The sequence below is a fragment of the Dipteris shenzhenensis genome, chromosome 33, assembly GCF_047967505.1.
Source record: "Dipteris shenzhenensis isolate YYH24624 ecotype China chromosome 33, Dip_SZ_1.0, whole genome shotgun sequence".
In the NCBI taxonomy this organism is placed as follows: Eukaryota; Viridiplantae; Streptophyta; class Polypodiopsida; order Gleicheniales; family Dipteridaceae; genus Dipteris; species Dipteris shenzhenensis.
In genome coordinates, this window is record NC_141628.1 from 25,903,419 (window position 1) to 25,928,201 (window position 24,783).

A 24,783-nucleotide genomic window follows, 5' to 3' on the forward strand; every position below is an offset into this window, starting at 1 on the left:
GTGGGAAGTCGAGAAAGGGTCGGAGGATCAGATGCCTCCAACAAATGAGAGTGCTCTGCTGGCCAGCAAGGCAAATGATGGGGAGCTAGATCAGCCTGAGCCAGAACCATCATGAACTGGATCAAATGCTCTTCCCCGGGAACCAGATGATGAAAAGGGCTGTTGAGCGGCACGAGATGGTGAGGCACTTGAACTTGCAGTTGAAATACCTTTGGCTTAATGGGCGGAAGACAATGGGTACTTTTGTTTGGGGGAGTGCGAGTGGAAAGAATGAAATGAGAGAAATCCGTATTATAGATATGCCCTTTGGAACGTGGGTTCGAGGAATCGGCTAAAGGCTCTGTCCCCACCAACACTACCCACCATGTCGCAAGTGTAGTAGAATGTTGGAGAGGATCTCGATCCCATGAATCATAAGAAATGGAATGAATGCCAGGTGCTTGGTTAACCGAATTTGGAGAGCGCCGAAACGGTTTAACCTTTGAAGCTATGGGTATGACGATGACTGTTTGATCTGAGCATTGTTGATATGGGGCACATGGTGTTGGGATGCCTCATGATCCCATTTGAGATGATTTTGGACCAGGAAATAACGCCCCTCCCTCTGATCAAGGGGGAAGGGTAACTGCTGGAAACCACGTGTCCCGGCGAAAAGCAAGCAGGCAAGCGGCATCTATGTACGAAAATTTTTGAACGAGCTTTAGGGCAAGCTAGAAAGGCAAGGTAATTTCCCTTTTCTTTTTAGGGTAGAGGGGATTTTTGCTGCTTTATAGCACCGCAACGATCCAGTCATTCACTGGCACTGGCCACAATACGTAACTTGAGCCCGCTACCTGCTGGACAAACCACACGCACGCTGTATCAGTACAAGGCTGTCTGTGAATCAACCCAAAAAAACCATCATATGTGTGAAGAACCGATGATATCAGATGTTATAATGGCTTTGGCTAATGAACAAGGAAACTATCTTGCGAAGATGTGGACAACAACTTGGCGAAAATGAATCGAAAACACGAAACTGGTAGTATTAAGTGAGAATCCTATGTTCTATTATCTTGTAATGAGAGTGGTAGGCGTGCTAGGACCTGTTTGTCCTCCCCACGGCATCACATCACCCCCGTGTTGGATATACCAAGCCATGAGCTCTGTGCATGGCGTAGCGTCCATTACCATAATAGCTAGTCAAGGAGTCTTTGAACGTAGAGACCATCGCTATGCGCTTAACCCTTTCCCTCCCCCAGCTCTTCTTACTATTAACGCTTCGAGAGCTAGGATGCCTTACCCACTACTATCTAGGCCTCAACAGACACACATACTCGACTGCGTTCCTTGGGACAGGGCCAACCCCCTATTTCATATCCACCTCTAGAGGTACTGGCCTCATTATACCTGCTAGCCCTCCCTATGCTAGCTATTTCCTCGCAGAGAGAAGAGTCCACTATTGCTAACAGAATTGCTATACAGAATTGCATATTTTAGTAGTTCTTTGCGGTTTCGGTCGGTCGGCAAAGAACCTCCCACATGAAGAGCATATGGGGGAGCGTTTTCATTCTCGCACTCACCCAAGTATCCGCCCGGCACACCATTGACTCTGCAAAGAACGATAGGTAAAACCTCGAGATGGGGGCTTAATGAATCCCCCCCTCCCCCCTACTTAACTCAGTGGTTTGAGTATTGAACGACGAGAGTCATTGGTTTGAATCCAATAGTAGGTAAATCCGGTCATGGTGGCACATGTTCATCCAAAAGGATATAGCCACCTATGAATGTACAAGGTATGTCAGATCATGTAACAAAGGGAACCAAGTGTAAAGCCTGGCGGAAGACTTCGAACTTGGGACGAGGAAGTGCCTTTGTAAACAGATATGCTATGTTGTCCTCTGTGGGAAGATAGGACAACTCTATGTCTCCTGCTGACAACCGCTTCCAAACATAATGATAGTGAACTTCAATATTCTTGGTACGCGCATGAAACATCGGGTTACGTGCAATGGTCAAAGCACTCTGGCTGTCAGTGTAGACCATAGTGGAGGATGTCTGGCTTCTACCAAGATCTGTAAGTAACTGTCAAAGCCAGACACACTCTACTGTAGCGGTGAAAGCTGCCATGTACTCAGCCTCACAGCTAGATGTGGCAACTGTTGGTTGCTTCTTGCTAAGCCAAGAGATACATGAATTGCCAAGCAAAAAACAATTGCCGGTATGTGACACTCTGGTGTCGGAACAACCTGCCCAGTCACTATCCGTGTAAGCATGCATGGTAAGTGAGCCCTGATCACCATAGAAGAGGGCTAAATTCTGAGCGCCTTTGAGATATCTGAAAACTCTCTTCACTACCTGCCAATGCTGTGAATTGGGCATGTGCATGAATCTGCTGAGCTAAGATACTACATACTGTAAGTCAGGTTTGGTGTGACATAAATAAATAAGGCATCCAACAGCCTGCTGATAGAGAGTGATATCACATGGTGGGCTCCCATCATGAGTGCCTCAAATTCATGAGACATATACTCTCCCCCTCGATCTGTGTAAAGTGTCTGCACCTTGAGTCTTGTCTCATTCTCTACCATAGCCACAAAGTGTTTGAAATGCATAAACACTTTTGATTTTGCCTTGAGACCAGAGACCCAAGTGTAGTTGGTGAAGTCATCTATGAATGTAACAAAATAGAGATAACCCCTAAAAGCAGGTGTCCTCATGGGACCGCAGACATCACTGTGAATAAGCTGTAATTTCCGTGTAGCTTTCACTGCACCATCGTTCTTAAAAGGAAGTCTATGCATCTTGCCAAGGATGCAACCTTCACATGCCTGAGGAGGAGGCGACTCTAAAGGAGGCAATGCATCAACCATATCATGCCTCTGAAGTGTCATTAAGCTGCCATAGCTCATGTGCCCATACCTGGCATGCCATAACTCCGCATTCTGCATCATAGCAGTGGGAGTGCTCATTGATAATGCAAGATCATATAAATCAAGCTGAAAAAGACCCCGATACAAAGTGCCAGACAACATCAAAGCATAGTCATTCTCTTTGTCTTTGACTGCGCACTTAACATCATCAAAATCAACATGAAATTCTCCTCTATTGAGTGAGGACACTGAAAGCAAATTCTTCTTTATGCTTGGCACATAGAGAACATATGAAATTCTGAAATCTGTACCATCAGTGGATGTGAGAATAATGTCTCCCACTCCACACACTGAATAAGAAGAATTATTTGCACAAGTCACCTTCTTTTTGGTAGGTGGTGGGTGCAGAGATGCAAAAAGACTCTTCTTGGAAGTGATGTGCTTTGCACTATTAAAATAGCAAGTATTCAATGTCTCATTGACACTGAGAGAGCATGCATCCTTTGAAGGATCATAGCTGCAAGTCAAAATAGCATAAGGGTCATCATCATTAGTGGCTGTAGCATCTGAACTACCCACTGAAAAATCTGAAGTGCAAGACAGAAAGACATAGTGCTCTTTCCCAAAGTTGGTTGCAACATCTCCCCCATAATGAGAATGTGGAGCTGATGCATCTGATACAGCCATACCTGAATCCCCTTTTCTTCTCTTTAGCTATGCGCTTCTTGCATTCTCCAATATAATGACCTGGCTTCTTGCAATAGTGACAAATGCCCTTCTTTTTCTGCTTATCTGCATCACCCTTAGCCTTATAAGAGGGCTGTCCTGAATCAGCTTTATGGTGATGTGCGGGCTGATTGACATGTGGCTTTTGCTGCCCTTTACCCTTGGGCTTGAACTTGGAAAGCATGGCATGCTCGCCAGCCCGGGTTGCCATATTTCAGCGAGGCTGCTCCTCCTGCAACAGAAGTCTTACCAACTCGTGAAAAGAGAGAGGATTGCTGCCCCCCCTCAATGACAAATTCAGCGAGGTGTGAAAACCGCGATAGGACTCAAGAATAGAAGCTCAGGTGAGCAGGTATATGCACAGCCCAAAGACGACACATTGGTAGGCTGTAAAATGCATCTTCCGTTACTTGCAAGGCACAAATTCTAATGGCTTGATGTTTCCCAGGGGGAGACTATGACACTAGGCAGTCCACAAGTGGTAATTGTTTATTTTTGGAAAATTCTTGCATTTCTTGGCTAAGCAAGAAACAATCTACTGTGGCTACTTCCTCATGTGAAGCTGAGTACAAGGCAGCTTTCATAGCGACAGTTGAATGTGTTTAGCTATGTCGTTTGTTTGCTGATCTTCATCTCTTATTGGAGGGTCCTTCTCCATTTCTCACTGATAGTCAGAGAGCTATAGCAGTGGCAAAGAATCCTGTGTTTCATGCTCGCACAAAGCACATTGAGGTTCATTGTCATTATGTCAGAGAGAAGTTGAATGCAGGGAAGATTAGTATGATCTATGTGTCAACACATGACATTGTTGCAGACATCTTCACCAAAGAACTTCCACTTGAGAAGTTTGAGGCATTCGGCAGTGCCCTGAACTTATCTCGTTTTGGTGATTGATCACTTCCTTGTACATCATCACATTGGCACTGCAGGGAGGTGTTAGAATTATTGGCATATTCTACACCAAGGTAATCCATAAGTGAGTTAGGGGCACTTTTCCCTCACTAGTGGTTTTGCCAACATTGATGAGGTGGTGCCAAATTCACAGCAAGCTTGTTAGTACCACATTGAATGGACTGCCAGATACATATCAAGGGTTTGCTACAACCCTTCGATTAGCGGCCATGGGTAATCCAGACCACTATTCTTTTGATCAGCTAGTTACTTCGCTTTTGCAGGAAGAGCAAAGTAGAGCTAATAGACAAGCCACTATTCCTGATCATGCATTTGCTTCACAGCAGATAGGAAGAGGCAAGGCTTCCAAGCCTATGGGCAAGCCAAAATTTGCGCATAGCAGCTGCAATTCCTCCCATGCATCCAAAAATACAGCAGATAAGGTAAAGAAGAAAAGATGCAACTATTGTCGTAAGCCTGGACATGACATTTCAGAATGCAGGAAGCGCATTGCTTCAGAGAAAAAGAAAGCAGGATTGACAGTTAATGCCTCTCATGCTATTGAATCCCATGAGCCAGAAGATGCTTCACATGCACATGCTCTTCAGGATGATTGGGCATGGGCTGTCCATTGCTCATTTGATCCCTTCAAAGCTGATGCATTCTTTACTGCTAATGATGCTCAGTCCTGGTACTTTGATAGTGGTGCTTCCAAGCATGTCACATCTTGCAGACAGTTGTTTCATTCTTTAGCTGATGCACCTCGAGGGGGGACTGTTACGTGTGCTAATAATGCTACATATGCTGTAAAAGGAGTTGGAGATGTGCAGCTCACATCCATTTCAAGCCATCCTGTCACTTTGACAAATGTTCTTTTTGTGCCTGGCATTGAAGTCAACTTGATTTCAATTTCAGCAATTGCTACTTCAGGTTTCAGAGTGATTTTTGATGGCTACAGATGTCTAGTTTATGATCTTCGTGATGACCATGCCATAGTTCTCACTGGCACTTTGCAAAAAGGGCTTTATCACCTTGATCATCATTCAGCTGCACTTTCTATTGAAGCATTGGCTATTTCAGATTCACAGCTTGCTGAAAGTCATCTTTGGCATGAGAGAATGGGCCATCTCAATTATAGAGCTCTTGCAAAGCTACATTTACAGCAGATGGCAAATGATGTACCTCAGACTCACATAGTTTCCAAACATGTGTGTGAGGGTTGTCTTTTGGGTAAGATGCATCGATTTTCTTTTCAAAAGAATTGTCCAAAACTCTCACAAAGAAAATTGCAGCTAGTACACAGTGATGTCTGTGGCCCAATGAGGACAAATGCCATTGGGGGGTATAAGTATTTCATGACTCTCAGTGATGATTTCACAAGATATTGCTGGGTATATCCTTTAAAGGCCAAATCTGAAGTTTTCTTATGCTTTCAGAGATGGCTGAATATGGTTGAGAATGAATCAGGATGCAAGCTTGTCACCCTCAACACAAATGGGGGGGAGAGTATATGTCAAAGGAGTTTGATGCATTTCTGTCTTCACGGGGCATTATTCACTCATGCACTACTCCTTACACTCCTCAGCAGAATCCTGTTTCTGAAAGCAAAAACAGGTCCACAATGGAGATGATCAGATGCATGCTTAAGGCCAAGTCTTTGCCCAATAAATTTTGGCTTGATGCAGTAATGTGTGCCAACTATGTGCTGAATAGATCACCTACACGGGCATTGAAGACTATTACACCTTATGAAGCATGGAAAGGCAAGAAGCGTTCACTTTCACACGAGACTTTTTGGGTCTCTTGCATATGTTCATGTACCATCTCAGCTGGGACATAAGCTTGATGACAAGGCAATCAAATGCATATTTATTGGTTACAGCCAGGACAGCAGAGGGTATCGGTTATATCAACCAAATACTGGGAAGATTATTGTCAGTAGAGATGTAATCTTTGCTTAACATTCAGCTTCTCCTCTTGTGGACTGCAAAGCAAAGCCAGATGTTGACATGTTTGATGCCTTTGAATCTTGGTTACCTCTGCCATCATCAGAAGAGGATTTTGACCAGCTACATGAGCCTCCTGCAGGCCCTCCACTAAGCAATAATCAGCCACAACCTCATGCTGATTTGCAGGTTTCTCTTCGGGCTCAAAATGATCCCACTACTCATGATGCAGTCATTGAAGAAAGAGCTGTCAATAGACAGCAAAGGCAAGTTCCCAGATGGCTTCTTGATCCATTGAGGGACAGCAAACAAGATCAGCCTTTTGCTGCCCGGACAAGATCAGGGAATAGACAGCATGGTCACTTTCTTGAGTTTGCACTCCTTGCTACAGCTTGCAATGAAGAGCCTTTGTGCCATAAAGATGCTTTTGACAGCAAAGAGTGGATGGATGCAATGAAAGCTGAGTTACAATCTATTGCCAAAAATGACACATGGGAATTAGTAGATCTCCCTCCTGGCAAGCATGCCATTGGAACGCGGTGGGTCTACAAATTAAAAGGGAAATCCGATGGCAGCATAGATCGATACAAAGCCCATCTTGTTGCAAAAGGGTATGCCCAACAACAAGGCATTGACTTTGAGGAGACATTTGCTCCCACATCCAGGATTACTACCATTAGATGTGTCATTGCCATTGCAGCCCATCATCATTGGCAAGTGCACCAACTTGACATCAAGACCGCTTTTCTTCATGGGGATCTGTAGGAAGAAGTCTATGTCACACAACCTCCTGGCTTTGAGGTTGTTAATTCCAAGGGATAATAAGTGTGCATGAATTTTGGCATACCATGCCCTGGGTGCCTACTTCAAACCATAAAGGGCTTTTCTAAGCCGGCATACCTTATTTTCATTTTCAAAATAGTCCCACAGAACCCTCTCTTTATGTCCGTGGGAGTGGATCTGATTTTTTAGTGCTGATTTTATATGTGGATGATATGCTCATCACGGGCCCAGGTACTCAGCAAATTGCAGCTTTCAAGGCTGATTTGCAGCATATTTTTGACATGTTAGACATGGGACGGCTCCATTATTATTTGAGCATTCAGTTTGCTCATGTTGAGGGGGTTATCATGATATCTCAGAGTCCAAGTATATTGGACAGCTCCTTGATCGTTTTGAGTTTGAGGATTGCAAGCCAATCTCTACTCCAGTGAACCCTGGCTTCAAATTCTCAGCTCATGATGGGAGCCCACCATGTGATATCACTCTTTATCAGCAGGCTGTTGGATGCCTTATTTATTTATGTCACACCAGACCTGACTTGCAGTATGCAGTATCTCAGCTCAGCAGATTCATGCACATGCCCAGTTCACAGCATTGGCAGGCAGTGAAGAGAGTCTTCAGATATCTCAGAGGCACTCATGATTTAGCCCTCTTCTATGGTGATCAGGGTTCACTTACCATGCATGCTTACACGGATAGTGAATGGGCAGGATGTGCCGACACCAGAGTGTCACATACTGGCAATTGTTTTTTGCTTGGCAATTCATGTATCTCTTGGCTCAGCAAGAAGCAACCAATAGTTGCCACGTCTAGCTGTGAGGCTGAGTACAGGGCAGCTTTCACCACTACAGTAGAGTGTGTTTGGCTTCGACAGTTACTTACAGATCTTGGTATTTGCCAGACATCCTCCACTATTGTCTACACTGATAGCGAGAGTGCTTTGGCCATTGCGCGTAACCCAGTGTTTCATGCGCATACCAAGCATATTGAAGTTCACTATCAGTATGTTTGGGAGCGGTTGTCAGTAGGAGACATAGAGTTGTCCTATCTTCCCACAGAGGACAACATAGCAGATATGTTTACAAAGGCACTTCCTCGTCCCAAGTTCGAAGTCTTCTGACAGGCTTTACACTTGGTTCCCTTTGTTACATGATCTGACATTCCTTGTACATTCATAGGTGGCTATATCCTTTTGGATGAACATGTGCCACCATGACCAGAAAATACCAGGTATTCTGAGACGTTTCCAGAGTACTTCAGCCCATCCCATGGAGGGGGGTTTGTAGGCCATCTTCTGGTGGTTCTAGTGATGCCCTATAGCCCATGGTATGTGCCTTGTAGGCATGAGTGTAGGCACTTGTAGTGTTAGTGCCTTTTAGGCCACATAGGACACTTAGTCCTATGTGACACCTAGGACACTTAGTCCTAGGTCTAGGTACAAGTACCTTGTACTTGTATTTTTTCATCATCTAAGTTTGACGTGACGGCTGAATTATTGTGCAACTCTTTGCTACCTGCACTCTCTCTCTCTCTTTGCCTATCGATCCTACATCACTGTTGAATTTTTTCTTGCATTCTGGGATCTTCTTAAATTCACCTTGCTGCAAATGGTATATAAAGCATGGCAAAATCAGCAGATGCTTGTGTCATGGAAAAAGGGTCTTCTCAAGCTGATTCCAAAAAAGCACCTATGTGATTCACTTGGTGATTGGAGGCCAATCACGCTTATGCCAGTCATTTACAAGATCATTGCCAAAATGGTGGTTGATCGAATTAAAGGTTATTTGCATGATGGGTTGCATCCCTCCCAATATGGCTTTGTTCCACGTCGCCATATCACAGATAACATTGCCAATGCTTATATTGGGATTGAATATGCCAAATACACGCAGCAGGATGTTCTACTCTTGCAGGTAGATATTGCAAAAGCCTTTGACACGGTTCAATGGGATTTCATCTCGCAAACTATGCAAGCTTTGGGGTTTGGACCAAAAATGCAGCAGGTTATTTACTGGCTTTACAGAGATAGCAATGCGGCTTGCATTCTTTCTGGGGATATCTCTGATGAGTGGACTCTTCGTTGTTCGGTCCGCCAGGGATGCCCTCTCAGTGCTTTACTGTATGCCATTGCTACTTATCCTATGCTGCAATATATTGATCATCTTGTGGCTACAGGATCACTTCATGGCTTGGAATTGGATGCTAATCGTAGCATGGTTGCTCAAAGCTTATGCTGATGATTCTTTCTTTACCCCGAAGAATATGCCCCATGATCTTCGTGTCTTGATGCAGGCCCTCTCTATTTATGGTTTGGCAGTTGGTCTTCATGTTAATTTTCAAAAGTCTAAGCTCCTCCCTTTGCATTCCAAAGACTGGCATAGTCTATTATGGCTCGGGGATATCATTCCACCCACTTAGTTTGTTCATCATCTTGGTTACCCTTTGGGGTGGAAACTCACTCACCGACAACAAACTGATTGGGCTTTGGCTAAGTTTCGGAAAAAGCTTGAGTATTGGAAACTGGCAACCTGGCCTTTGCACGTTCGTCTTCGAATAGTGAAGTCCATCCTTGTGGCATATATTCAATTTTACTTGCCATTGATCATGTACACTAAGGCAGATCTTACATCTTTCATGTCTGTCTTTATGAAAATCTTCTAGCGATCCAAACATGGCAGAAAAAGTCTCAGGGTGCTTTCGATGCATCACATTTGTTCTCTCAAGATGCATGGTGGATTGAACATCACGGATATTCATGTGCATATTCTTGCGCACAGGGGGAAAATGTTGCTGCAATTTCTGCAAGGTGATCAGCCTTGGGCTCTTATGATTAGGACTCTGGTCACTCATATCAGTATTTCTGCGTTTGGCCATTGGCAACTCGATCACTGGGATTTCTTTTTTGGCTACACTGATGGCACTTTGCTTGGCTGCCCTTTTGTCTCCTGCTTGCTTCTTGACTGGAAGCATGCTCTTTCTCATCTAGAATGGAATGGACGGCAATCTTTGCTTGGGAATTCTTTGAGAGCTGAAAGCATTCACTGGTCGAAAGTCTTTCAGCCTCCCTTGGCTTTACAGGAACCTCGACGTTCCTACTTTGTCTCGTTTAAAGGCATAACCTCGGTTGCTGATGTTATAGATGATGCTGGTACTATGCTCCCCTTTTCTCTAGCAGCCACTGCATATGGATTGGGCTCTCATTATGGTCCTTTGTGGCGACAAATTACTTCTATGCTTTTGCCTTTTGTTCCGATTCCTCGTTTGGAACTCCAGGACCAGCTGGAAGATTGGACTTTGACTTCTCCAGGGTCCTCTTCTCGTCCTTTGAGGCTATCTCAGATTACTGTACTTGCATTGTATAAAATCCTTTTGCCTCAACCTTGGGTTTCAGAGAGAGGTGATTCTGTTTGGCGAATGCATCGCCCAGCCAAGTGGTGGAGGAAAAGATTACAGCAACTTTGGGCCTATAAAGTACTGCTTCGACAATAGGTTTTCTTTTGGCGAGTTCTTTTGGGAGTGTTTCTATTTGGATAGCTATTAGCTCATCGGCACATTGCTCCTGCACTTTGCCACAGATGTTCTGCTTCTTTGGAGACTGTGCCTCACTTGTTTTGGCATTGTCCATGCTCTCGTGAGTTTTTTGATCTGCTTCGACAGCGCCTACGAGTGAGATTCCCATCCGTTCCGTTTGGGAAGTTCTTTTGGCTATTTGGGTTTCATCTATCGAGATCCGAGTTTCATCTTTTCTTCATTTGGGTTCACTACTGGGCACTATGGACTTTATGGACATATAGGAATTGTAAAGTCTTTGGTGATCCTACTTTCTCTCTGTTTGGCTTTTTTAGGCACTCTCTGCAGCAATCTTTCTTTGATTGCTTGCAGACCCGCTGCCTAGATCATGAGGTCTTTTTGGCATATACTGAAATTTTTAGTTGATGTAATTGTAGCACCTTTTTTTTTTTTTTGCAAAAAAGAGACTTCTACTAAGTAAGAAAGAAACTCGCTAGAGCAAGCTGTGTGTGGAAATACAACATGCTAAGCATGTAATAAAAAACACCTCAGAAGAATGAGGTAGAAAGAAACCAAGGCTGAGGTTGAAAATGCCAACTCAACCTTGTAGAAGTCTCAGCAAGGAAGGGAGAGTCTCTCCAATCCCTAAGAAATGTAACTCTCCTAGAGGAGGCTGCTCGAGAGGATCCGTGCATGGTCGCCGATATGGCCATTAGAGTGTGTACTGTATCTGTCCAAGTACTGGCCAAGATCTGAGAAGGGTGAACCTGAGAACCCTCTATAGCCTCAGTGCATCTGGCTCTTCAAATGTGCCATGCTGCAATGCTAGCTAAAACCTCCCATGGAGAGTCAACCGAGCAATTAGCAGCCCTGAAGAGAGTGGCTGGAACATCCTCTAAAGAGCACGACTCCACAAGGTGTCGTCGGATGTGTAGAGCCCAAGACGAGTCATGTCTGTTAAAGAAAACCTGGGGCCTTGAAAGAGTGAGCCAAGCCACTGATCCCCGGGTCATATAGAAGGGGAGGCGAACAAAAGTGCTGAAAAGTCTTGCAATCCCCTTCCATATGATTCTCCCTTGTCTGCAATCCCAAAGGCAGTGTTGTACTGTCTCCGAAGCAAAAAGGCAACGAGGGCAAGTAGGGTCAGCCCCGAACCTGGATCTCCAATGATTCACTGCTATCCCACCGTGAATAGAAAGCCAAAAGAAGAGAGTGATTTTTCTATTCCGGTGGGATTTCCAGAGCCTCTGTCAAAAAAATTTCTGCAAGTCTGCAGAAATCTGATAATTCTCCCAATGAGGAGCTCTGGTGGGCCTCCAACCCCTACAGCTGAGCTAGAATTTCCGGCATTACTGACCGTGTAACGAAAGAAGGGGATGCCCTTCTCTCGATGCCCTTCATCTATCCACTCCCATTCCCTAGGGTCCCACTGCAAAAACTTAATTGGGACACCTCCATAGAGCCACAGCCTCCATGAGCTGAGCCCAGGGCAATGAGTAGCGGGTCAAGATCCAAGTACCACTGTGAAAGAGAGCCATGCTCCATGAAGCCCACTATCCTGACTGGCTGAAACGGTACCTCCAACAATATATCGTATGTGGACTTGGACAGCCTGCCCCTCGAAGAAACATCAAAGACTAGGGCATCCTCATGTGTGTTACGTAAAGCAATCATCTGCAAAGGAATGCCCGATCTGGAAAATGCCCCCATCTAGGTGAAACAAGTAATAGGCATGTCATCTGCGTCCACCCAATCCAAGGGCAAGGTTGCATCAATCTGTTGAACTCTCCCTCCACTCCTTCTGAGATTATGAACCACCTAGGCCTGTCGGTCTGTAGGAAGCCTCTTGAAGGCTTTCCATGCTCCCACAGTAGATGCAGGGCCCCTCTCCCATCTGGGCCACTGCATGTAAAGAGAAGCTCCAAGTGGTCTGCCATGCTCATCCAAAATACTGTCGTTCCACATGATAGGTTGTCTTTCAATCTCTTCACGGGTGGACGGGTTCACGGGTGGACGGAGAAATCCTGGGAAGAGTACTCTTGAAGCTGGCCCATGCTTTCAGGATAGCAACCATAAGAGGGGAAGAAGGAGATCTGAGGTGGGCTGTAGTGAAAACCCATCTAGTACTGTGTATCCAATCATCTCCTGAAGTGGGTGTGCGAGACTGTATGCATCTGATAAAAAAGTCCTTCCAAGGCTCTTGCCCTAGCATAAGTCCTCTCACAACGACCTTGCAGAGTAAGGCTCTACACTGTAGATCCGGGTCAATGATACTCAAGCCACCCTGGCTGTAACATTAGTTGTGCCATTTAGACCACTCCATAAAAAGTTTCGTACGGGCCTCTTACGCTTAGTGATACAATCCCTAGAGTGGCACCAACAAGAGCATACAAAGCATGCTGTGGCTAGAAGAACCTGGTTAACCACCACCACTCTGGATGCCAAGTCAAGTTTGGCTGAGCTCTAGAAAAGGAGCTTTCTTCTGATGCTCTCCAACACCGGAGCAAACTGTTGTGAAGGAGAGATGCCCACCCCAACTTGGCAGCCCAAATATCTGACGGAGACACCCCTCTGTATCCAAGTGAAACCAATATCATTACCCCAATCCGGGGTGTCATCATCGCAAATCCAAAAACCATTGGATTTATGCCAATTAATGTGTGCACCTGCAGCCGTGCAAAATAAATCCAAGGCTGTCCGGAAGGAAGTGAGTGTCCTGGGGGAGGCATCCAAAAAAACAGCCATGTCATCTGCCAACTCACTATCCAGGAGCTCTTCTTCCCGGCGGAGAGGAAGCCTCAGCCCATAAATATCAGCTTGAGATCTAAGGTAGATACTCATAGCTTCTGCTACAAATAGAAAAAGAAAAGGGGCAAGAGAACATCCCTGGCGGATTGATCTACTGATCTGAAATCTGTCCCCTCTTACCCCACCAATAAGCACCTGGCTATGGGCTGATCTGTAGAGAGAGGATACTCCTCTAATCCATGCATGTGAAAAACCAAAGCGAGATAGAGTACCCTCTAAAAAATCCCAGTCTACTTTGTCGTAAGCTTTCTCGAGTCCAAGAGTAGAATGGCCAAAACCTCTAGCGGCTCTGCATGGCCCATTCAGAGGCCTCCCAAAATGAGAAAATATTATAAAAAATACTTCTACCATGCACAAACCTTGTCTGTGTGTCATGAATTAAATATGAAAGAAAAACCTGTATCCACATACTGATGGCTTTCGTGAGAATCTTGTAAAAAGTACCCAATAGAGTGATGGGTCTCCATTGTGACACTAGATTCCTATTATCCCCCTTTGGGATGAGATGAATGAGACCATCTGTAAGTGAGTCAGGCATCTCACCAGAGTCCCACACGCCCTGTAGGGCTGATGTAATGTGATCACCAATTTGCTCCCAAAAAATAATAAAAAAAGAAGGGGTAAGTCCATCCGAACCTGGGCACTTGCCCTTGTGAAGGGCAAGTAATGCAGTCTTGAATTCTGCATTGGTGAAAGGTGCATCAAGAGAAACATACATCTCATCCTTCACCAATACAGGGATACACTGCCAAATAACCTCTCTGGCATCATCTATGGCCTGTGTGCCCGGATCTGCAGTAAAAAGGGATGCAAAAAAATTTGAAGCTACACGCATGACGGCATCAGGATCTGACTGTAATACCCCGTCTGAGTCAACAAGCTACGAGACACTATCTCTACTATGTCTGGGCCCATGAGTAGAGAAGAAACGGATAAGGCTGCAGCTACCTGAGATGGGCGGACAACTCCACCCTGTATGTGAAAACCCAAATCTGTAAAATATCCTCCGTGAGGCTCTCGTCTGCATAAAAAGCATCCGGAATCCAGACACTGGTAGAGCGCCCTCTCCGATGAGGCTCAAGAATCTGCAACACCACTTGAAAATGATCTGAGGTGGTAACCCCAGTGGAAATGCATATAGATCCGCCTTTGTCAAGTGCTCAATCGTCTACATAAAATCTGTCAATACGTGCATGGATGGGCATGTGTACTCTCCTGTTCGATCAAGAGTATAGGAGTGACTGTGGCATAACATGAAAGGCATTATCAAACCAAGTGTCCCTGCCATTGTCCTGAAAGAGAAAGGCATCCCAAGCTGCCCTCTCGAAAGAATGAATTCCACCCTGTCTACCTCTCTTTTTGTTTGATGGCAATTCAACCATGTTGAAATCGCCACCAATGATCCAAGAATCTGTAATGGGGGCCCAAGATAGTAACTACTTCCAAAAGGAGACTCGCTCCCCTCTATTGTTGGGAGCATACAGATTGAGAAGACCAATCTTACGCCCTCCAATCAAAATAATGATCCATTGAGCTCTAAAGGGGGAGATAATACCATGGCCAGTAACCAAGGGTAGAACAGAAGGAGAGACCGAAATGCAAGTACCTCCCCTTGTGTCCATAGCAGGCGACCAGAAGGTATGTCCTGAAAGAAGTTTGCCAGACTTAAAGCAATCACTGGCATCCAACTTGTGTTGCTGGATAAAAAGGATATCAATAGCACCTCCAGTGACACCTGGATGAAGCTGATTCCGGACCGGATCAGCTGCCTACAGCGACGGTGTGGAACTCCGCCTAGGCCCTGTATGTTCCAGCTGACTATCCTCATCGACAAGAGGATGCTGGGTGGAAAGGCTTACCCAACCTAGTAGAGGAGACCAGCTTCCCCTGGGCCGAAACACTCCTGTTGAGGGCAGGAAACTCAATAGGTGAAAGGATCCCCACACCTGCTGAGGGGGAGGCCCTATCAAAAGGAATCCCAATGACCAGGACCCCTAAGGTAGAGGGCACAAACTCCTCATCATCCATGAAAGTCGCCGAGTCTGTCAATGCCGAAAAAGAGTTTTTGAGAAGTAGGTCTGGCCGAGGAGTGCGAAGAAGACGTGCACTCGTGGAAGATGGAGGAGAAGGACCCGCCAAGCCTCGATCAGTAGAACTGGAGCTAGGGGCGGAGGAGGCCTGTGGCTGGGCTAAAGAGGAATCTGGAGTCCTCATCTGTGCATGCGGTCGTCCTGACTGTGGCAGGAACAGTCTATGGGGAAGAAGTATTGGTAGCCCCCTCATGATTAGAAACAAAAGTGACTGGGGCTGGTACTGGTGCATCTAAAGGCCCCTCCTGAATTGGAACTATAGCGTATGGGACTGCAGCAACATCTATCTCTGGAGTCTGGATGGCGTCTGTCTAAACCGGATCAAAGGTCTCCTCCCGAGGTAAGGGAGCCGCTCTGATTGCTCTCCATCGTGGTATTGGGTGTGCTGCGGTCTTTGGGTGCCCTGCTACCCCTGGTGGTCCTGGGGTGCATGCAGCAGGGCGCCCTGCTGCTCTTGGTGGTCCTGGAGTGCATGGTACAGGGCGTTCGGGAGGTGCAGTCGGGGTAGTACGTGAAGGAGCCGCACCAGAAGACCTCTTGGGTCTTTTTCTCTTCCTTGGACAATCTCTAGCAAAGTGCCAAAGGGTCCTGCAAATCTTGCACTGGTCCTATCTACCTGCAATCTCGACTCTCTGTCGAAAGAGAGAGCCATCTGGGCGCTGCAGCATGATGTGGTCATCTGAGATGTTAGGGTTAGAGACAATGACCCTAACTCAAGGCACCCCATCCGCTCTGACTGCCTCTGCCGAGGAAGAAGGCATGCCAGGAAGGGGGGATCTCAGTGACCACTCCGAATGTGGCTCCGATAGTAGCAAGAAGTCGATGGTAGACCTGAGGAAGACTAGGACATCTAATGAATAGTGATGAGCTTTGAGAACAAGGGCTGTGGACTCATGGGAGTCGAAAACCACTTAGAAGAATCCACGTCCCAAAAGTCGAACATCTCTGAGGTGTGTGGCGAGATCTCCTGGTAGCGCCGCCAGCATCCAGTCTCTAGCCTGTGATCTAGAAGGGTGTGGCCCAAAGATGCGGGCGAAAAGTGATGTGGAACCCTCTAGTTCCACATCGTTCTTGAGCTGCTGCAACTTGTCTTCTGAACAAAAGACAGTTCTCGCGGCCGGTGGAAGTGGACGAAGATTGGCTGAGTGGGGATCCATTCGCCAATCGATGTGAAGAGGCCGATTCAAACACTGAAAAATTTCTGTCCGTGAACTGCTGCCCAAGACGCCTTGGAACACGGGCGGTGGAGGAAGGAGAACAGGATAGGGTAGGAGAGAGGGGAAGAGGAGAGGAGGCGGGGAGGCAGCAGTGGGGGGGGAGGAGGGGGGCGGAGGAGAGCTGCGGGTTAGGAAGGGAGGGGGGAGGGGAGGGGGCTGGCTGGGAGGGAGAGGGTGGGCGGGGGAGAGGAAAGGAGGGGGCGGGGCGCGGGGGAGGGGGCGGGTGAGGGGGCTGGCAAGGGGGAGAGGGAAGGCGGGTAGGGGGAGAGGGTGGGCGGGGGAGAAGGAGGGAGGGGGCGGGGGGGCTGGTGGGTGGAGGAGAGGGAGGGCGGGGAGGAGGAAGGGGGCCGGGAGGGTGAGGGAGGAGGGAGAGGGGGAAGGCGAGGAGGGAGAGGGGGCTGGCAGAGGGGGAGAGGGTGGGTGGGGGAGGAGGAGGGAGGGGGTGGGGGTGGAGGAGGGGGGCGGGGGGGCTGGCGGGTGGAGGAGAGGGAGGGCGGGGAGGAGGAGGGGAGCGGGAGGGTGAGGGAGGGGGGAGAGGGGTTGGCGGGGAGGGAGAGGGGGCTGGCGGAAGGGGAGGGGGAGAGCGGGGTAGGGACGGGGCGGGGGTGGAGGAGGGGGGCGGGTGAAGGAGAGGGAGAGCGGGGAGGAAGTAGGAGGAAGGAGAGCGGGAGGGTGAGGGAGGAGGGAGAGTGGGCTGGCGAGGAGAGAGGGAGAGGAGAGAGGGCTGGCGAGGGGAGGGAGAGGGGGGGCAGCGAGGGTGAGGGAGAGGGAGAGGGGACTGGCTGAGAGAGGAGGGGGGGGGGGGAGGGGGGGGGCAGCAGAGCTCATGGGGAGAGGAGCAACTCAGTGGTGAAAAAGGAGCTCAGCTCAGTAGCACCTTATTTTGAGGTTGCTACTCATATAATATAATCAATCAAAGATTTCACCCAAAAAAAAAGTGTGTGTGTGTGTGTGTGTGTGTGTGTGAGAGAGAGAGAGAGAGAGATTTATTAACGTCTACAAGAGGCCTCACGAACCTATGAGACAAAGTACAAACACCAATCACTTTAGTGAGTTCAATGTGTCTTTGTTTAAGCTGAGTTGGAGTGATACCTAGAGTCTTGTACCCTTCAGCTTGCATGTCTTCTAGAGAATATTAATTCTTGCAGCCCTCTCATTGTTGCAAAAGTGCGCTTGTGTTCCCTTTTGTGGTATTTCTTTCTTAAGGCATTCAACCTTATCTCCAAGGCATCCATCTTGCAGCCCCCAATGCGCAATATTTTCTTTTGTGTAGTCTATTTTCCTGCTATTTGACTTCCAGTCAGCTTTGTTAACTTTATTTGAGTAGTGATCATTTCCTTTACTATGGCTACTAGGTTGTTGGAGATATCATAGCCGCACTGCCACATCATCTCTGTCCCATCTCTAACCCTAATTCTGCTCAAGCTCTCCCTCGTGCAGCCACCTCAGTTTTCCCTCATTCTACCTCCTCCTTTCAGCCTCTACCCATTTAGGTCTTTGCCCATTGCCGCCTCATTTCGCCTCTCCTTGCAGCCTTTTGCTTCAGTTTTGCTTCTCCACAGCCAGCCGCCTCCATTCATTGTTGGTTGGCACATTTCCTTGCTCGTTGGTCAGCATTTTCTTCAAGAAACGCCTGCACACGAGCCGTTTTGGACCCTTCTCACATCGCCAAAAATCAGAGTTTTCAGGTTGCTACAGCAGAAATCAACCACCTGTGGGCCTTGATTTCAGAATTTTGTGATCTTTTGGAGGCTTTTCGACCTAGTTTGGAGCTGCTGCTGCAATTTCAAGCTGTTTTGGTGCTGCTGCAGCATAACTGTCTACATTAGAGGTGATTTCGGGTGTTTTCCTCATCTGCTCCAGTATTTCAAAACCCTAAATTACCTTGGAGCTGCATTTCCAGCCACTTTCAAGGTGTTTCTGGCCTTTCAGCACATCAAAATCAATTGATTCTCTGCGTGAAAACTTGCTCCAGCACCCCGGTGCACTTTGAATAGACGCCTTTGCATTTTGGAGCTGTTTTGAGGCCTCTAGCACACCTACAACATACGTTTTTCCTTGTGGTGGCTTGCTACATTGTTTCGAATTGTTCTAGGGAGCCGCCTTCCACATGAACAACATGTTTCTTGCACTTCAGAGTGCTCTAGTGAGCCGTTCTGAGGAGTTCAGACCTGCTACAGCGCTCAGCTCTCCATTTCGGCGCATCTACTTGCTGCTTGCATTTTGGTGTCTCCGAGGTCATCCACCAACAGCTGGACACGCTTATTACCGCATTTCTAAAGATGTTGATTTATTTCAGAGCTCAAGACCAGCCCATTCCTTTGCTGGTCCTTCATCTCAGCTTGTTGTCCGCCTTCATCAAGATCTTTGCTATCATGACTTCATTGTCTTCTAGTTCTTTGCTAGTGGAGATGTTCAAAGGGGAAGGTTTTCCGTCATGGCAAACCAAGATGCAAGTGCTTCTTATGTGTGAAGGCATTTGGGATGTTGTTGAGGATGACAAAGTTGAATTACTTGGTCAACAACACCAAAGGCTTTGGAAGTAGCAGAATGCAAAGGCCATTGCCCTCATTGGTCTTTGCTTGGCCGGCTCTCTCATCCATCATGTGGACTTCAAGTTAGTAGCTAAGTAGATTTGGGATCATCTTGAGGCATTGTTTGGTAATAAAATTACTAACTCTAAAGTCTTTTTGAAGCTCAAGTTCTATGATTTGAAAATGGAAGAGAGTGAAGAGTTGAGTGACCATCTAGCAAGGTTTCAGTCTCTTGTTCAACAACTTTCAAGTTTGAAGAGCCTACTTGATGATCAAGATATGATGGCTATCCTTATGAAAAGTATGCATGGAATATCCTGCTTTGAGCAAACTCTTGAGGTGCTTCGCCTTGCCACTACCACCTTCGTTGATATGGTGGCACTACTCATTGAGAAGGACTGTGGTAATAAGGAACCCTCTCTTGCTTCTCCTGGTGATCATGCATTTGCTTCCACAAGCAAATGGAAGACTAACAAGGATATAATTTGCAAGTTTTGTAAGAGCAAAGGACATATTGAAGCTCATTGCTTCAAGAAGGGAAACGAACAAGAGAAGCACCATGCCAATCTCCTCGCTAAAGAACAGGTTGAACCTGAAGAGCCCCCTGAGGAGATACAAGCAGCTATAGCAGAGGTTCACACGTTCTCATTTGAGGAGCATTATGCCTGGGATTCTTGGGCTTTCTAGGCCTATATGCTATGTGTGTTTGTGTTGAGTCAATAAAGGTTCTCAGCCTTGAGTTGTCCCTCTAAAACTAATGTATTTATAGTCAACGAGAGGTACTTTGCCCTAGGTTCTCCGAAAAAAATGAATGTATTGTCCTTTACTTTGGTTTGATGGTATTGACCACCCAGTTCAGAGTAGGGGACCTGACGAGTGCTGGTTCGCCCTTGCCGGTTGCAAGCTGACTGAGAAGTCACTATCACATGGGAGGTGTTGGATAGTTGGACTTGCTCTTTGCAATATTGCGGTGGAGGGGGGATCGGTCTACTCTTTGCTTGTTGGGTCTCACACTCTTTGCTATGAAGGGGGATGTTGGAGATATCATAGCCAAAGAGTGTGTTGATGTGATGTGTTGGTGTGTAGTATCAGGAGATCTACTACTAGTGATGGTGTGAGTGCCACGTGTCACTATGGGACCTATCCCTTACGCACTTGGTGCATGTGTGTAGCCTATAAGGCTTGTACTTCACTTGTCCCATTTAGTGATGATGAATGAATGAAAGCCTTCATGGATTCTACATTTGTGTACCACTTCTTCACTCCCTAGCCTACCTCTTTCTCTCACTCACACCATGTTTCTAACATAGTTGAGGTGCTGGTGGAGATGCAGTGCATTTGTGGAACTTTCTTGAATAATTTCCTGCTTTCCTTCCCTTCCATATCATTTTTTTCATTTCTAGAGCTGCAATTCTAAGATTGACCTGTAACAGCAGTGGATTCTAGTTTAGCAGACAGCTAGATAATAGGCTCTGTTAGCCAATTGAGTGTCCCACTAATTGTATTTATTTTAGTACTTTTCTTGTACATTTAGTAGTGTTTTCAGGATTGATTGTGGGCTTGCCACATGGCAACCCTATTGTAATACCCCATGAGCAAAGATTTGCCAGCCCACTTTTCTGAAACTATATAAGTGGCTTCAGCTGTACTTTCAGATTCATTCAGCATTAATGCAATCACATTTCTCTCTATGATTGTGGGTACTTTCTAAGCATCAGCCCACAGGCTGCACATGCAAAGGACAACACCAAGCTTTTAGCTTGCAAGCCACATGGGAGCTACTATATCTCATGCCCTCTTCGAGTAAGAGAGACCTATTCCTTCCCTTCTGCTATTTCTTCTACCCCCTAAACTAGTTACTATTAACCGTTGTTAGTAGAAGTATGTTTCAGTTGGTATCAGCACACTTTTCAGAGGATTTTGTGGTCAAATCTTTATCATTCTGCTCTGAAATTCTGAGCACCAACTTTTAAGCCTAGGGCCTACCTTCCTGTAAAAATATATTGCGGACCGGTGCCTCTATCCCCAGATTGACACATGTCAGCCTCTCAGATCACCTATCTTCCAAACTGCTGAGATTCGTATGATTCTAACATCATTGTGTTCAGGCCGATCTCCTGATCATAAGCCCTCGACAAATTCAGTGGAATTCTGTGATTTGAGCCAGAATTGCTCAAGAAATAGTGGCGCCACCAGTTTTCTTAATTTGCAGCGATCTGGACATCCACAGCTCCAAATTTCGTTTTCATTGTTGCAGAGGAGTTGCCTCAGCTTCTAGAACCCCTGTACTAGGTTTAAGATTGATCATAGCTCATTTGCCCCTGTTTCTGCCTCGAAATTTGTTTCTTGGTGGTTCAAGTTAGGGCTTCTCTGCCTGCATACCATGGAAATTGGGGCTTTTCAGTTCTGCATGCTATGTTGCTCTATTCTATTCTGTCTACACCTAAATTGCAGAAATTTTTGATAACTGAGCCCTCAAAACTCAGTTGGGGCAAACTGTGCACTGTGCACTGTGGTGAACAGTGAATCTGCTGTCCTGGCAGTTGGCATATTTTGTTAAGATACTGTCTTCCAAACAATAGTGTATCTAAATCCCAAACAGTCCCTCTAAAGAGTGATAAATTTGCTGTTCAAACAGTGTTCAGTTCTTGCTAATTTGGATTATAAAGGTACCGCTCAAGGAGGCTTGGAAGTTGAGGAAATCTGCTTCTAATTCTAATGGCTCCAAGTAAATCTGGCACTAACTCTAGGAAGGGTAAGCTATCAAGAGATCTTAGATCCGAAATGGAGTATGACGAAGCTTAACTAATGGGTTAGGCAGAGGCATTGGTACCTAGGTCCTATACAGGATGTTCAGGCCATTGATCATGAGGATGAAGAGGCAAGTCCTTCTTCAGGATCACCTAACCGATCACCCCTCTAAGTGCCCTCACCCAGGACCAAGCTTGATTTTGAAGGTTTCATGGCAATTATGTTGGAACAGTAAGAACACATGATGGAGAAATAGAGTGAGTTGGTGCAGCAACTTGTGCACCAACAACAGAAGTTATTCGGCCAAGTTGGGAAACTCAATTCAGTGCTGGAGCAGAGGGTACTACAGTACTAAGTTTAGGTCAGACTGGAATGAATCGAAGCAAGGGGGACTTCATGGCTGAAGCTAGAAGGGCACTTCACAACAGTCTCCCAAGCCTATACTTCATGGAAGACAACTCATTCTGGTGGTTCAGATAGTCCAGCTCATGGAACAGACCCTGAGTTGTGACTAGCTCTTCCAGTGTATATCAAGCTTCCCTTAGGAGAGGATGAGATCTTGCCGCAACAACGGTTGGCCAACAACGAGTTAGACCTTGATGTGAGGGAAGCTATGACCTTCACACAGTTTATGAAGGCTACACATAGTGATATTTGGAAAGAGATGGGTCAAGGATGAAGTATAAGCAAGGACTATAAGGACAATATTATTTTGCAGAAGTTCAAGGGGGAGTCTACTTCACCTAATGTGTTGCAAGAATGGCTAAGCAAGCTGGATGTTCGCTAGCCAGATATGAAAAAGTGGAATGCATGTATGTCTCTCAATCTAAGGGAAGTAGATTCGCAGTATTGAAAACATCACATAGAAGATCCCATATGTTCTTGGACAGCTCGAGATGTTCTGTAGCCAGTTCGAGATGTTCTATAGCCAGTTATACTTTCTCCCTGTGTCCATCATGAAGCTGTTGGATCAGTACACCGCACTGTTGCAAATTCTCACCTGGCACCTTTATTCAACCACCACAAGAGAATAAGTTGTCTTGTGTCCAAACAACATAGTTTTTCTTAGATGGCATTGCTCCTGAGTACCACCCAATTTTCCTGCATTCTGCGTGGTATATCCCCTAGTAGCAAGTATGCAAAATTAAAATGAACAGGAGTTAGGTTATCTTCAACCATATCCCATACTTTCACAGACTGCTCGCAGTTCATCGGAATGTCGTCTTGACGTTTGAGGCATCTGCAGCATCTATTCCATCTCTCTTATCCCATAACCTCTAAAAACAGTATGGCTCCTTTTGGCTATGGCTCAAGATAGGGTTCACCATTCTGGCTTGACCAATTGGTCATTTGCATTTTTTATTTCAAATTCTGACCTTGGGTTGGTAAGGAAGGAAATATTCCCTTTTTAACGCTAGATCCGGCTTGTATATTATGATTGTTCTCCTAGCAAGGCTGAACCCCCAGCCCAACTAGGGGGTTAGCTCAGCCAAGGGGTAACAGGAAATATGGCCAGAATAGCATGGCCCAGCCTACCTTCCTCCTCTTCACATTCTCTCTAACCCGGAGTTGGGCTAAACCCCCAACCCAACCCGGGGGTTAGGTTAAGCCAAGGGGGTTCATCATACAGCCAACTATGGATTGGCCTACCCTCTCCTCCAAGTCCCCCTCAACTCCTTCAAGATCCATCAGGACTCGGTACTCTACAGTTGCAGCCATGACACCCTCTCCATACGCACAGAATTACCAACAAGAAGGCTCAAAACGGCCCATCCTCGGGCAATAGGATCAGATTTTTTATCTGCAGCAGGCAGTGAGAGAGCTACGATTGGAGCTAGCAGAAGTAAAGGCCCGACTTCACATCTTGGAAGGGCCTGGTAAGCAGGCAGTAATTGATGAGGCTGTAAAATCTTGTAAGGATTCCCCCCCTACCCCACAGAGAGTTTAAATCAAAACCAAAAGACTCTCAGTCTTAAACTGATGTATGGCTGTTTATCATGTAGGTACTCTAAATAATTGGGGTTGCTTTTTGCACTCCTTGGGAGCTGCCATGTGCCCTCCCTAAAGCAGATGTACTAGAGGGTTTCTTGCTGTCCTATACACCTTTTGGTCTTCAGTGGACGTTAATAGACTTTCTTTCTTTCTCTCCAACCTCTGTCAAACATGTCCTAAAGAACATGAACAAGATAGAGCCATCTAGGATTCCATGGTTTCAATTGGTCTTATAAACTTTGATATTGTTGCAAGCTACGTGTTTGTAGCATGAGCTTGATACATTATATGAGCATCGTGTTCGTTTTTTTGTTACTGTAATCTCTAATTTTTTGCATAAACTACATTGTTTGAGATAAAGCATGAGCAATGGAACTCACCATGATATTTGTGGGGACAATCTTGGTAAGCTTGGCATTGAATGGAACCTTGTTCAAATTGTCTCGTAACTTTGTTCAGGTAGAAAGGATTGCTAACATGTGTACGCATACCTCCCTATGCAGGGCAGTTGCCTGTTGCTCATGTGAAATCCCTGTCCCACTATGGAGAACCTTATGACGGCAACACACGCTTTTTCAGAAGCACTTTGTTCGTGGCTGCCGTGAGAGCAAGTTATGGTGAAACTTGCCTAATACATGGAGCTGAATCAATGCCTCCAAAGGTTGCAAGTCATGTTTTCTTAT

The 24,783-nt window shown here is 46.2% G+C and overlaps 1 protein-coding gene across 1 annotated transcript in view; it reads left to right on the top strand.

Moving 5' to 3' along the window:
• Positions 1–24,783, top strand: part of LOC147879882 (anthranilate phosphoribosyltransferase) — a 142,320-nt gene that overhangs the window by 96,005 nt on the left and 21,532 nt on the right. The window contains exon 3 of the mRNA XM_087371903.1: positions 24,604–24,761. Within this exon, the coding sequence (XP_087228029.1) occupies positions 24,604–24,761 (158 nt within the window). The remainder of the gene's footprint in view (positions 1–24,603; positions 24,762–24,783) is intronic.